The 13257-nt window shown below is 39.8% G+C and overlaps 1 protein-coding gene across 1 annotated transcript in view; it reads left to right on the plus strand.

Moving 5' to 3' along the window:
* Positions 1-13257, plus strand: part of edc4 (enhancer of mRNA decapping 4) — a 28734-nt gene that overhangs the window by 6059 nt on the left and 9418 nt on the right. The window contains exons 5-22 of the mRNA XM_060877864.1: positions 707-893; positions 1165-1312; positions 1406-1510; positions 2854-2963; positions 4663-4746; positions 4881-4976; positions 5129-5228; positions 5511-5691; positions 5863-5929; positions 6086-6183; positions 6370-6560; positions 6730-6806; positions 7640-7772; positions 9236-9699; positions 9915-10016; positions 10266-10409; positions 10514-10547; positions 10667-10847. Of these exons, the coding sequence (XP_060733847.1) occupies positions 707-893; positions 1165-1312; positions 1406-1510; positions 2854-2963; positions 4663-4746; positions 4881-4976; positions 5129-5228; positions 5511-5691; positions 5863-5929; positions 6086-6183; positions 6370-6560; positions 6730-6806; positions 7640-7772; positions 9236-9699; positions 9915-10016; positions 10266-10409; positions 10514-10547; positions 10667-10847 (2502 nt within the window). The remainder of the gene's footprint in view (positions 1-706; positions 894-1164; positions 1313-1405; positions 1511-2853; positions 2964-4662; positions 4747-4880; positions 4977-5128; positions 5229-5510; positions 5692-5862; positions 5930-6085; positions 6184-6369; positions 6561-6729; positions 6807-7639; positions 7773-9235; positions 9700-9914; positions 10017-10265; positions 10410-10513; positions 10548-10666; positions 10848-13257) is intronic.

Genomic DNA, 13257 nt, shown 5'->3' on the forward strand with positions numbered 1-13257 from the left:
GTCACCGCAAACACACCTCAGTATTGTGCAGTTTTGGGTGCAATGGAACGGGCTGCACAGTCACTTGGCATTAATCCAAATGTTTTAGCTCTACAAACCTGCATGATGATATTCCTGATAGTCCCCAGGATCTCTCAACACAACCCCCTTATTCCCCAGGCATAATGCACAGGGCTTCCAGATGACGCGTAGAAGAATGAATCTCCCAAGTATTTCTCCAAAATGGAGAAACGAGACACGAAGAAATCAATATAAACTGTCAAATTGCTTGAATCATCAGTCTGCTTTAGGTGAACAGTCAGCTGGATAAAGCTTTGTGGATTAAAGAGCAAAGTAATGCATTAACATAAACTGTGTAGAGAACCACAATAAAGTACTTTGCTGTGGTGGTGAAATGGCCTTCTGCATGTATAACAGTATCATCAAATTTCACAAATTGTCTTGTTATTTTGTGCTTGATATGTTATTTTATATCCAACCACATATTTTTGTCTAGTTTAAAAATTCTATTGTATTTATATCATTAATTTGGTATTAGTAGTAATATATATTAAGAATAAAGTGTTCAAAAATGACATGGTTTTAGGGGTAAATATAGTCTTTCCACTTAAATCAAACATAATTAAAACTATGTCCTATATAGTATTTTTCATTCGCTTATGGTGTTTTGCCACCAGCAAGGTGATTACGACTCATCTGATCCTAGGTGCCAGTAATCAGTATATGATCCGGGTCCTGCGATTGGGCTCGACGGAGCGCACACTGCTTAAGGGTTTCACAGGAGCTGTCACAGACCTGGCCTTCGCCCATCTTGACTCCACCCTTTTGGGTTGCGTGGATGAAGCCGGCAACATGTTCATCTGGCAGCTCACCAGCCAAAACAGCAAAATCCAGTATCTTGCTCTAGCAGCAGTAGTTATTTCTGACTATTTTCAGCCTAGACTAGATAAACTAGATGCAGTAGAAGAAAGTCTATCTCCTGCCTTTAATACCTTTTATAAAAAGTTATAGAAGCAAAGCCCACAGCAGTTGCAAATTATATCTAATGTAAAGCAGTCATAGTACAAGAGTGTGTGTGTGTGTGTGTGTGTGTGTGTGTGTGTGTGTGTGTGTGTCAACAAAGGTCCTGTTACTGTCCTATTGCCCCTTAACCATGTCTCTTAGAGATGAAGTGATTGTGCACATTCGGAGACCTGATGACACACCGCTGAACTCAAGCCGTAGACTCATCTGGTGCCCCTTCATTCCTGAGGACAATGAGGAGAACCCAGAGGACTGCTGCCAGACAATAGCATTGCTGCATGAAGATAGAGTGGGCATCACACCCTGAATCTAAAATTCATGCTTTCTGTTGTTGCTCTGCCTCTTGACTAAATGTATCTTCCTCTCTTGCCCTGTATGATAGGCTGAGGTTTGGGACCTTGACATCCTACGCTCTAGCAACACCAAGTGGCCTGTCGATGCTACAGAGATTAAAGAGGGCTTCATCGCCATTAAAGGACACACAGCGGTAAGCCATAATCCTTGCTTTAGTGTTTTGCCTCTATCATAGATCATGGACCTGAGGCAGGCATTGCACAATTCACATACACCATTATGCAGATCTGTCACAGATGTTGCGTAATTGACTAACTGCATTAATTTGACCTGATGAAGGCGATTTGATGTTAGTTTTCACAATCTTATGTTTCTATATAAATATGCATAACTAGTCCAAATATAGATTAAATATATATAAATGTGTTTTTCTTGTAATGGACATTTTGGGATGGATTGAGGTTGAAATTCCTCTTATATGGTTTAAGTTAATATACGTTTATTTGTAAATAGAAATTTTTTACATTTTCCTTGTTTAGAAATGTTTATGTTCACTGTTACCTTTGGCGATTCTGAAATGTCTGAATAAATGTTAAAATTGTGACAGGTCTCTTGTATGTGTGACTTCTTAGGCATTTAACATAACACTGCAAGACAAAGTGATTTTAATGGCAAATGAACGATTTCTGAATTATTTTGGATTTTTACTTAATTTGATGGTGCTTTAAAAGAGATGAATGTTTGATTACAGAAAAATAAATGGAGTAGGCCAGTGTCTCTACTGGAGCCCGTAACTTAGTCTTTTATCTAAAATGTTCATGCTGATATTTATTGATATTTTTGACTCTGAGGTTTGAGATGACTCTGAAATGGATTCAGCCAGCCCACTGGGAAAAGAGACAGCAGGGCTCAGAGGACATGCAGTCAGGCATGAAGGACTAATCCATAGATATAATTCATAATAAAAACACAGTAGAACCCTCACGAAACCTTTTTCCTTTTTGGTCAAAAATGTTAAAAACCAGACAGGAAATCAAGATGTTTCTTGCATGTAACAGAAAAGCAGACTGTTCCTTAAATCCAATCTGGTGTTTTAGAGCTCTTTGTGTTATGGTCACAAATTTGATGATAAAAAAAATATTGTGGGTTATTATCATTGTAATTGTGTAGCTTTGTCACTTCTGGGGCATCAACAGCTGGTCCTGTGTTTATCATCTAGGATGTCCTGTGGACCTGTGACCATCCACTACAGTTGTTAGGGTTGTCTTGTTATAAGCTCTTGTTAAACTCTTTACTGTTTCCTGTATTTAGCTACTTCAGTGAACTACAGTAAAGTGTGTGTAGCTCCAGCTGGGTGTGTGGTGTGCCTGTTTAACCAAATCAAGTAACTCTAACATGCTGTCACTCTGATTTCCTGTTTTAAAAGGATGTACTGTATACAAACACACAATCAGTTTGCTGCGTTCCAGACATTTCATGGGAGCACTAAGCTACAAGTCAGAAGAATGATTTTAGTAATGTGGTTTTTTTTAACAGCGTATCAGTGAGGGAGCTCTGTCTCCAGACGGCACCGTTCTCGCCACAGCCAGTCACGATGGCTATGTCAAATTCTGGCAGATTTACATTGAAGGGCTGGACCAACCAAGGTATGTATCTTATATAGGTGCATCTTGATAAATTAGAATGTTGTGGAAAAGTTCATTTATTTCAGTAATTTAACTCAAATAGTGAAACTCGTGTATTGAAATGTGAAATTCAGTACACACAGACTGAAGTAGTTTAAGTCTAAACTACTTTCCAGAAAGTGTGAGCCAAATGTGAGCCAAATGAAAGAACCAAGTTCTTTCAATTGTGGTGATTTTGGCTCACATTTAACAAAAACCCACCAATTCGCTATCTCAAAAAATTAGAATACTTCATAAGACCAATAAAAAAAAAATTTTTAGTGAATTGTTGGCTTTCTGGAAAGTATGTTCATTTATTGTATGTGTACAATACATGGTAGGGGCTCCTTTTGCTTTAATTACTGCCTCAATTTGGTCTGTCAGGGAGGTGATCAGTCTGTGGCACTTCTGAGGTGGAATGGAAGACAGTGGCCTTCAGCTCGTCTGCATTTTTTGTTCTCTTGTTTCTCATTTTCCTCTTGACAATATCCCATAAATTCTCTATGGGGTTCAAGTCTGATGAGTTTGCTGGCCAGTCAGTGTGTGCAGGTGCCAAATCCTGCTGGAAAATGAAATCAGCATCTTTAAAAAGCTGGTTAGCAGAAGCATGAAGTGCTTTTAAAATTTCTTGGTAAACAGGTGCAGTGACTTTGGTTTTCAAAAAACACAGTGGACCAACACCAGCAGATGCATTGCACCCCAAAATCATCACAGACTGTGGAAATTTAACACTGGACTTCAAGCAACCTGGGCTATGAGCTTCTCCACCCTTCCTCTAGACTAGACCTTGGTTTCCAAATGAAATACAAAACTTGCTGTCATCCAGTTAAGTGTCTTAGCCCAGCTAAGACACCTCTGACATTTTCTGTGGTTCAGGAGTGGCTTCACAAGAGGAATACGACAACTGTACCCAAATTCCTTGACACGTCTGTGTGTGGTGGCTCTTGATGCCTTGACCCCAGCTTCAGTCCATTCCTTGTGAAGTTCACCCAAATTCAATTTAGCTTGAAGCCTCTCAAGGCTGCGATTCTCTCGGTTGGTTGTGCATCTTCTTCTTCCACACTTTTTCCTTCCACTCTACTTTCTATTAACATGGAATACAGCACTCCGTGAACAGCCAGTTTCTGTGGCAATGAATGTTCGTGGCTTACCCTCCTTGTGAAGGGTGTCGAGGATTGCCTTCTGGACAACTGTCAGATCTTCCCCATGATTGTGTAGCCTAGAGAACCAAATTGAGGGACCATTTTGATGACTCAGGAAACCTTTGCAGGTGTTTTGAGTTGATTAACTGATTGACAATATCACCATATTCAAATTTTTTGAGATTGGTGAGTTTTTGTTAAATGTGAGCCAAAATCATCACAATTAAAAGACCAAAGACTTCTTCTGTCTGTGTGTACTGAATTTATATAATACACGGGTTTCACTATTTGAGTTGATTTACTGAAATAAATGCACTTTTCCTCTACATTATAATTTATTGAGATGCACCTGTATCTCAGGTATTTTGGGATGTTGTCTTGGCAGGAAAATTGCTTAATTAATTGCGGTGGTAATTGTGTACTGTATCTTCAAATCAGGAGTAGCTTTAAGTATTCTCTTTGTAGTTTTCTCATGCTTTTGGTACAGTTTTTTCCTTTTCAGTCTCTTATGATTCAAATAAACTGCTTTTAACCTGCAGATGTCTTCATGAGTGGCAGCCACATAACGGAAGGCCTCTCTCCTGCCTCCTCTTCTGTGACAACCATAAGAAGCAGGACCCAGAGTGAGTGACCGTGCAGAATTTCTGAGAATTCTTTTCCTTGTGGTTTGTTAAAGCAGGAATTATGAATGTGATTAACACTTACACTCTTATTGTGTGTTTGCAGTTTTTAATTATTTCTCTTTTGTGCTCTGTAGAGTTCCGTTCTGGCGATTCTTAATCACAGGAGCAGATCAGAACCAGGAACTGAAGATGTGGTGCACAGTATCATGGACCTGTCTACAGACTATTAAGTGTGTTCTTTTCCTATAAACCAAGTGTTTAATATAATAAACTCATATTGTATATCTTATACAGTTAAAGTTTTGTGCACAAACACCATGGGAATTTGAATTGATGCTCATGAATTTTCCCCCTAGCCCTATTATTATGTTGTGCTTTGCAGGTTTAACCCTGACCCAGTTAACTCGAGTGTTCTGCCCAGTCTGAAAGCCAGTCTGGACCTATCTGCTGAGTGCCTTATCCTAACAGATGTGCAGAGGAAGGTCTGACCTTGTCCTTATCCATTATTCACACACTTCTGCAAAAACATTCAACAAAATTAAATGTCAGTGTTAAAAAAAAAAGTATGTACTATATGCATTTGTAAAATAATGATAAAAGCTCTTGTAATAACTGCCGCAGGTTTTGATGTTTTGTTTGTTAATGTTTTGAGTGTTTGTGTAGCAGGCAGATGTTTTGATTCTTTTAAATGTTAGATTAGATTTGGGTGAGAATAAGTTGGGACCTGTTTGCAGATCAGCTATCTGACTGGGTATGTTGTGCAGGTTCTGTATGTGATGGAGCTACTTCAAGATCAGGAAAAGGGCCATGCAAGCTTTATGGCTGTCTCAGAGTTCTTACTCACACACCCTGTCCTAAGTTTTGGTGTCCAGGATGTCAGTCATGCTCGCTTGCGCCACACCGAAGTCCTCCCTCCAGACGAGGAGAGTGAAAGCATGACGACAGGTTAGCTCCCTTTTATTAAGTGTGTGTCTGTACGTGTGTGAATATATATGTGTGTAAAAATGTGTGTGTGTGTGTGTGTATATACAATGAAAAAAGAAAAGCAGCTCATAGTATTTAATGCTACAGATTTCTTTGTGTACTATTTTGCTAACATATTTATGTTCCTCACAGAGGGAAGCCAGGGACCTTTGGAGTCAAAATCAGGAATCCAGATCAAGCTTTACTGTGTGCATACAAAGTAAGCTGATTAGATTAACCATTATTTCTACAAAAATCCATTCAAATGATAACATTTTTGCTTTGGCCCAGAGCTTTGGCATGTGTTCATATATATTAATTATATATACTGAGTTATGAAATGTTTACTGTACTTTGGCTGGTTTCGATTCTACAGATCCCTTCAGGATGTGCAGATCTGGTTCCAACCCAATCAGGGTGCTGCTGCTGCCTCCCTGTTTTTGCCTACGTGTTCTGGCCCTCCCGACAGCTTTGGTATGACTGCAGATTAATGGACACACTATTACTTTTCCCCTGGATCTAAACACTAATCTCACCTCTAATACCTGAGTGGAGCTCAGTTGCATGATTTTCTGCTCTGCATATGTGTGGTTGTTCAAATCTGCTTGGCTACTATATGCATGAGGCATACGCTCTGATTTCTGCATTTATGTGCTCCAGGCTTTGCAGACCCTCTGACTGATTTGAGCATGGAGATGTTGAGCTCAGATAAGGAATCTGGTGCAAGCGATTCACAGAGCGACCTGTGTAAGATCCCCTCTCTCCCGGCTCCAGCTGACTTCTTGAGCCCCTCCGGCTCGACCATGCCCAAACTCATGACCCCGGATGCCTTCATGACACCCAGTGCATCTGTAAGCTTCTTATTCACTAGCTATTGACTTTTTATTGTGCCATAGCCTAACATGTTCTTTCTGCAGAGAAGTTCATTCAAATGATCACAACATTTTACATGGACTGTTCGTGTCAATCAGCCTAATACTAATAATGTTGTTGGTCTACGCTGTATGCGTTTCTCTTCAGGTCCCAGCCTCCCCTGGCAGCAGTGCTAGCAGTTTGACTATAGTAACAGCCATGAGCAGCTCTGACAGCGGTCCAAGGTTAGTCCCCAGGCCTTACTGTCACAAAGGTTACATCTGTTCAGGAAGTGCTTTAAACAGTGCTAATTTAGTTTACAGGACATGCAGGTTTTAAACGTGTTGTTATTTACACAAGGCACCACAGATATCGACTGAAATACTGCTCAGCCTGAAAACTGCATATCGGTTGTAAGGTTTTGCCACCCTTGAGAGCATAACCAATCTGACTTGGTGATTTTATAAACCATCCACAAACTGTATGTTTGGGTTTATTTCAAGCACTGTTCTAAAATTTACAAATATAAATCATAGATTAAAATAAATTATTCACATGTGGTATAGCCCTCACACACATCAGCAAGTTTTTTAAACCAAATTTGAATAATGTATTTTACTCAAACCATGTCATGATGCTCGTTAGCTAGCTTGCTACTACTAGTTATTTTGATGTCTTAAAAAAGAATCATTTTAACAACGTTATATGTATATACCACCACAGAGACCTGAGGTGAGCTAATATTTAAAAACCTGAGGGGAAAAGGTTCCTTTTAAAGGCATGACGTTTTGTTTATGACCTTTTTCAGAATCAGTTTATACACCATATTCATTTACGTCTGTTAGGAAGTTTTCTTGATTCATGATTCATTTAGTACCATTTGCACACACCCATCGCAGACAATACAATACTGCATGTTAAGTCAGACTATCTGTGCTGTCTAGGGTCAGTTCACAGTCTTACAAGCTGAGGAGCCTCAGAACTAATATTTGTCAGATTTCTGCTTTTGGTCACTTATTCTGTGTTGTGTATGTTAGCTGAGTTAATATTTAGCTTTGTGCCTGTGCTGCTGTTGCAGAGCTGCAGAGGACCTCACCCAGAGCCCTAAGCTGTGTACAGATGCAGCCAGTAGCAGCTTAAACCTCAGTGCCAACACTAGCAGTCCAAGAGCCAACTCTATTCTCATTTCAGGCCTGGGAGAGAACATCCAGGTACAACCATACCACCCATCCACCCATAACCAGCTACATGCACACCAGCATACTACATATACCATGGAACTGATGGATTAGTGTTTTAATGGCATGATTGTACAGTAGTTTATACCAGATTCATGTATTCTTCAACATGGGTGGACAAACGAGAGCCTAATACTGTTGCGCACTGTACAAGTGAAAGCTCCAGTGTGTTTTTAGGTATTTTATGTTTTGGTTATTTGGAAATCTAATTGACTGCATTAAAAGTGATCACTAACATAAAGCAATAGCCCAGATGAGGTAGTTAGTTAAATGTTTTGGTTTAGAGCTGTGATGTTCATTTTTTGTGTGGTATATTAAGGGGGAAAAATTTAAATATTCTCTAGCTAGATTCACGTTCTCTTAGGTTCAGTTGTATAGGAAAAGGTAAACTGTATGCTGCATACCAGTACTGCAAATGCTGCAATAAATTTGAATAAGCAGTACACAGGCAGTTGAACAGCATAACTCAATAAGATACAGTCTAATATAAATAATTGTATGTGTACGTGTATGTGTATAATATATAATAATAGTATGTGGTAGCCTAGTGGTTAAGGGTTGGATCACTGATCGGAGGGTCATGAGTTCGAATCCCAGGTCCATCAAGCCACTACTGCTGGGCCCCTGAGCAAGGCCCTTAACCCTCAATTGCTCAGTTGTATAAATTGAAATAAAATGTGAGTCACTCTGGATAAGGGTGTCTGCTAAATGCCAGAAATGTAAATGTTAAGGTTTCTTGATGCTAATGTTTTGTTTGGAGGAAGATGGCAGTTAATGTTTAGAAGCCGAGTTCAGCATTAGTACAGCTGAAGGGAAAAAGAAACTCTTCAGTATTCCGTTTGTGAACAGTGCAGGCTACTAATTGGAGACCTACAAACAGTTCATGGTAGATATGGGAGGTGTCATAATCCCCCTCTCTCTTTCTCTCTCTCTCTCTCTGCAATCACCTTTTTTGAAAATTCCTATGATGTTGGGCAACTGTGTTCCAGTCTGTTGGGCAGCTTTTACTATGGATTTATCGTGGCTTTTTGTCATCCACTGTGCTGCTGTTTTTGTAGTTTTTATTTATTTATTTTTCTTTCTTTATCTGGTTGATGAAACTAAAAATTAATAGTCTTGACACAGAATCTGCTTGTCACAGGCAGCAGGGCTAGTAATTTGTCCGCTTTTGTTAAACATTTAGGTTCTTTTTTAAACTGTATGAGCAATTCAGTCGACTCCGAATTTAATCAAAAACTCTTCAATGAATCAATGAATCTAAGTGGGGCAACACACCTCCAACCCCATTTTGCCCCTCTATCCTTGCTCCATGTTAGGGATTCTCACATCCTCTAGTCCGTTCTTTCTTTTTCCTGCGTGAAGCTTCTCGGCTGTGTGAGGCGGCCTCCTATGCTCACGCTACACTTCCCCTTCCCCACCCATTCTTTCATCTGCAGGTGCTGCCCTCTCCAAACCCCTCCATGTCTTTGGATCTCCAGGCCATGGAACCTGTGCTGCTGCCACAGGCATCGCCTACTAGAACTCGTTCTCCTGATGTAATCTCTTCAGCCTCCACGGCCATGTCGCAGGACATCATCCCTGAGATTGCCTCCGAGACGTTGCCAAGGGGGATGGCTGAGGCACGCGATCCTCTCCAGGGGCTGCAGGACAGCATGGCATCAGCAGCCTCAGCGCTGCACCTGCTTTCACCTCTGGAACTAAGCGGTGGAGCATCTGGAGATACTGAGCAAAGGCTCAGCAGCACACCCTCATTGCTGGAGACCGCGCTGTCACAGGAAAATGCTGTAAATGCTGTTGCATCATCCTGCTCTGAAAGTGGTGCCAGCCGCAGCTGGCCTGCAGCACCGGATATAACACGTGAAACAAGGAACAGCCTGCGAGATAACGGCCTGGGAGAATGGTGAGTGGGGCTCTGAAATGCTGATCACTATCTGCTTTACTGTTGTTGTTTTACAAGTGTGGTGGCATTTTTGATCTATATATAAAACACAGTCACAAGGTAATCACTAGCATTGTATTTGGGGTTATTTTTGGTGATGAGGTCATATGACTGCTTTAGAAATACCAAGAGCCATGTAAAACTTTTAATCACAATGATTTGTGAATATGATCTAGCTCTAGAGAGGACTTGAAGGACTTGCACATGTCATCCCCCTTCCACAGACGCACCTACCACCTAACACAGAATGACAGCCAGGATGCCAGTGCAGAGCAGAGGTGTGCACTACAGCACATTTTATGCAGGAATTTTTATATAGTATTTTTATTATTGTTTTTGTTTATTTTTTTTACTTGTTCACTATAAGTTAGTTGCTCTCAGAGGAAAATACATCACTTGACTCACATGACTTAAATATTTCACCTCAGGTCATTTCATGATCCTAATATAAATGTTCATGCAAAATAGGTCCAGTCATTTATATAATTTGTTGAGTTAAAACATCATTCATCTACAACGATTGACAGTGATCATGATGATGAGGTGGCCAGTCTGGCGTCATCTTCAGGAAACTGTGGCTCTCGAGCCTCTCACAGACTGCCAGTGAAGGACTGGAAGTCTTCACCTCGTGGCTCACCCAAACTCAAGCGCAAGAGCAAGAAAGATGAGGGGTGAGTCATATAGCATCGTTGTGTCGAGTTGTTGTAGATGTCTGAGTTGGAAGGTCGAGCTTTTTCTGTGTGTGTGTGTTAACTTCATCTTGTTTCTTTACTAGCGATTCCTCACAGTCCAGGCATTTGGATAATCAGGTAGGAAAACTGCTCCTGTACATTATATAATACAAGACTGTCCAGTAATGGCTAAAATGACCTCTGGTGTAACTCACGTGGCTTTGAATCGTTTACATGTTTTTCTCTTCCTCCTGCAGATGAGCGTGGAGGTACAGGAGGAGCTGCTGTTGCTACTTAGGAGCCAACAGAGGGAGCTGGATGAGCTGCGGCAGAGCCAGCAGGAGCTGTTGCAGAGGCTCACGGGCCACATGGATGCTGTCCAGAGCTCCATAATGGCCCACGTAGAGCATGTCCTGCTCACCCAGCAGGAACAGGGACGTATCCTTTTCCCAGAGGGAGTGTGTCAGTGTAGTCTATTGCTTAACAACTTAGTGATAGACAATCAGTGTTTGTGTGTGTTTGAACCTGCTTGATAGAGCTTTCATGCAGTGCCTTGCATAAGTATTCACCTATTTCTTTCTTTTTTGTTGACCTAAAAAAAAATCCACAATAGAATTAAACAGGATTTAGTTGGTATTATATTATCACAAATCTCCACATAGTAGGCCATTGTTTTGAAGTGAGCAGAAAAGCAGTAATGTAAATTATTCTGTTCGCATTAGTATTCCCGAGTGCTATGAAGCACCTAAATTGATTGTGGTGAAAGCAGTTGTCATCTGAATGGAGCTATCAAGAAAATGGGCTAGGTTTGTATTGGTGTGATCCGGTGTCCACATTCTATGGACACGAGGTGTATCTTCAGTCTGTTCTTTGTTTTGTGGATCAACATTTTGGGGAATTGACTCTGATAGAATCAAAAACAGATGTGATCTTACATGAGCAATAACACTCATTCTATTATGCTGGATATGTGCATGGCTGAGATTAATTTTCAGCTCTGTTAGAGAAAGTAGTGAGGCCATGACTTCATTAAGTACCAAAAATGATGTCAAGCAAAGTATCATTTTTCAGCTGCAGGATACAGTGGCAGAAGTATGTCATTACTGGCCCTTGTGCACACTGTGGCTCTGGGATGAATCCTCAGTGTCTGTACAAATTAAATATAGTATTTGCATGCACACGCTACTCACCCTCATAATTATGGACGAAGGAAACTTGGGCTACAAGAATACAATGGATATGAATGGCTATACAGCTGTGTTGGCAGGTTTTATGGTTTAAATAAAAGAAACCGATAAATAAAGATAGGACATTTTCCATCTTCACTGTGAAATTGCAATGTATAAAATATAGAACAAATAGGAAAAATACAAAAGTTGCAATAACCTGGTTGTGTAAGTGTACACACCCTTTTATATTAGTGGATGTGTTCAGAATGAAACCTTGATCAGCTGTTTCTGTAATCTTTTCTTCACATCATTGTGGATTCGTCTGACTGTAAAAGCCATGCTCTGCAATGAGCGTGGCTTTTTCAAAACATTAGATATACCATGAAAGACAGTGGCTATCATCAACTATATAAATACAGAAAATGGAGCACCACGATGATATCACCAAGAACAGTTTGAAAGTTTCTCCAAATTTTATAAAAGGACAAAAGAAAAACTTACCAGGGAGGCTAGTAGGAGACCTACTGCAACATTAAAGGAGCTGCAGAAATATCTGACATATACTGATTAGTCTCTGCATATGGCAGGGTCCTCAGTCTGATGAGACCAGATCCAAAACCTATAATAATTCTATTGTGAAATAAAAATGGGAAAATATTAGCAGGTCCAGTTTAATACACTTGACGCACTCTTCCCCAAAAAGTGTGTAATAAAATGAAAAGGTGCTCCAACAAAGTAATAGTTTAGGGATGTGCACACCAGCACAACTAGGTTATTGAAGGTATTTTCTTTTATTACATGGCTGTTTAGACTTTTTATATCCATTGTACCTAATCACAGATGGCTTGATTTTATTTTGCAAAGTGACCAGAATAACATCCCACATCAAAGCAAAATAAATAAATAAAAAAAAACAGGTGGCAAATAAATCAGCAATCACAAGTAATTATACTGCCATTGTAAAAGTCTCCCAAATAACAGCAGTGACACAAGACTTTTATAATGCCCATAAGCACTGAAACTAGTTATTGAAGTTTTTTTTGTAACGAGATAATAGACAACATTGCAGTTAACCTTCAATTTTTCATCATAAATTTATATAGCAGCCTTTGTTCCTCTTACCTGCAATATCAGCAGTATTTGTTATTTATAATGAACTACTTCAATCCTACAAAAGCTGTACAAAGACCAGCAAGAATTCAACACTTTTAACCCAAGCACAAACTGGTACATAGCAGTCAATAAATAATTCACAAACGTTACCCAATAATTGGAAAGCCTTTACTATTTTCCAAATTGGTTTATTCATTTATGATCCATCTAGTTGTTTTTTTCTTTGGTGAAATTTCTAATAAATGAAAATCAGCTAAAGTAACACATGTAATGGAATGCCTTTATCCAGTCAAATCAATTGGCAGATCTTGTTATACAAAGTTTATTTGGACTTCCTGTAGACTGTAAGAACAACCAGTGTTTTAAAAGTAAGTCAAGAAGCTTTTATTGTCATTCCATATATAGCTGATGCAGTACACAGTGAAATGAAACAGTGTTCCTCCAGGACCATGGTGCTACTTAGAACAACATAGAGCTACATAGAACAACACAGAGCTAAGGACTGAAATGAATTTGTTCTAGCCACATAAAGTGCAACCTGTGCAAACAGTGCAAAACGAGACACA

Source organism: Tachysurus vachellii, chromosome 9 (assembly GCF_030014155.1).
Source record: "Tachysurus vachellii isolate PV-2020 chromosome 9, HZAU_Pvac_v1, whole genome shotgun sequence".
In the NCBI taxonomy this organism is placed as follows: domain Eukaryota; kingdom Metazoa; phylum Chordata; class Actinopteri; order Siluriformes; family Bagridae; genus Tachysurus; species Tachysurus vachellii.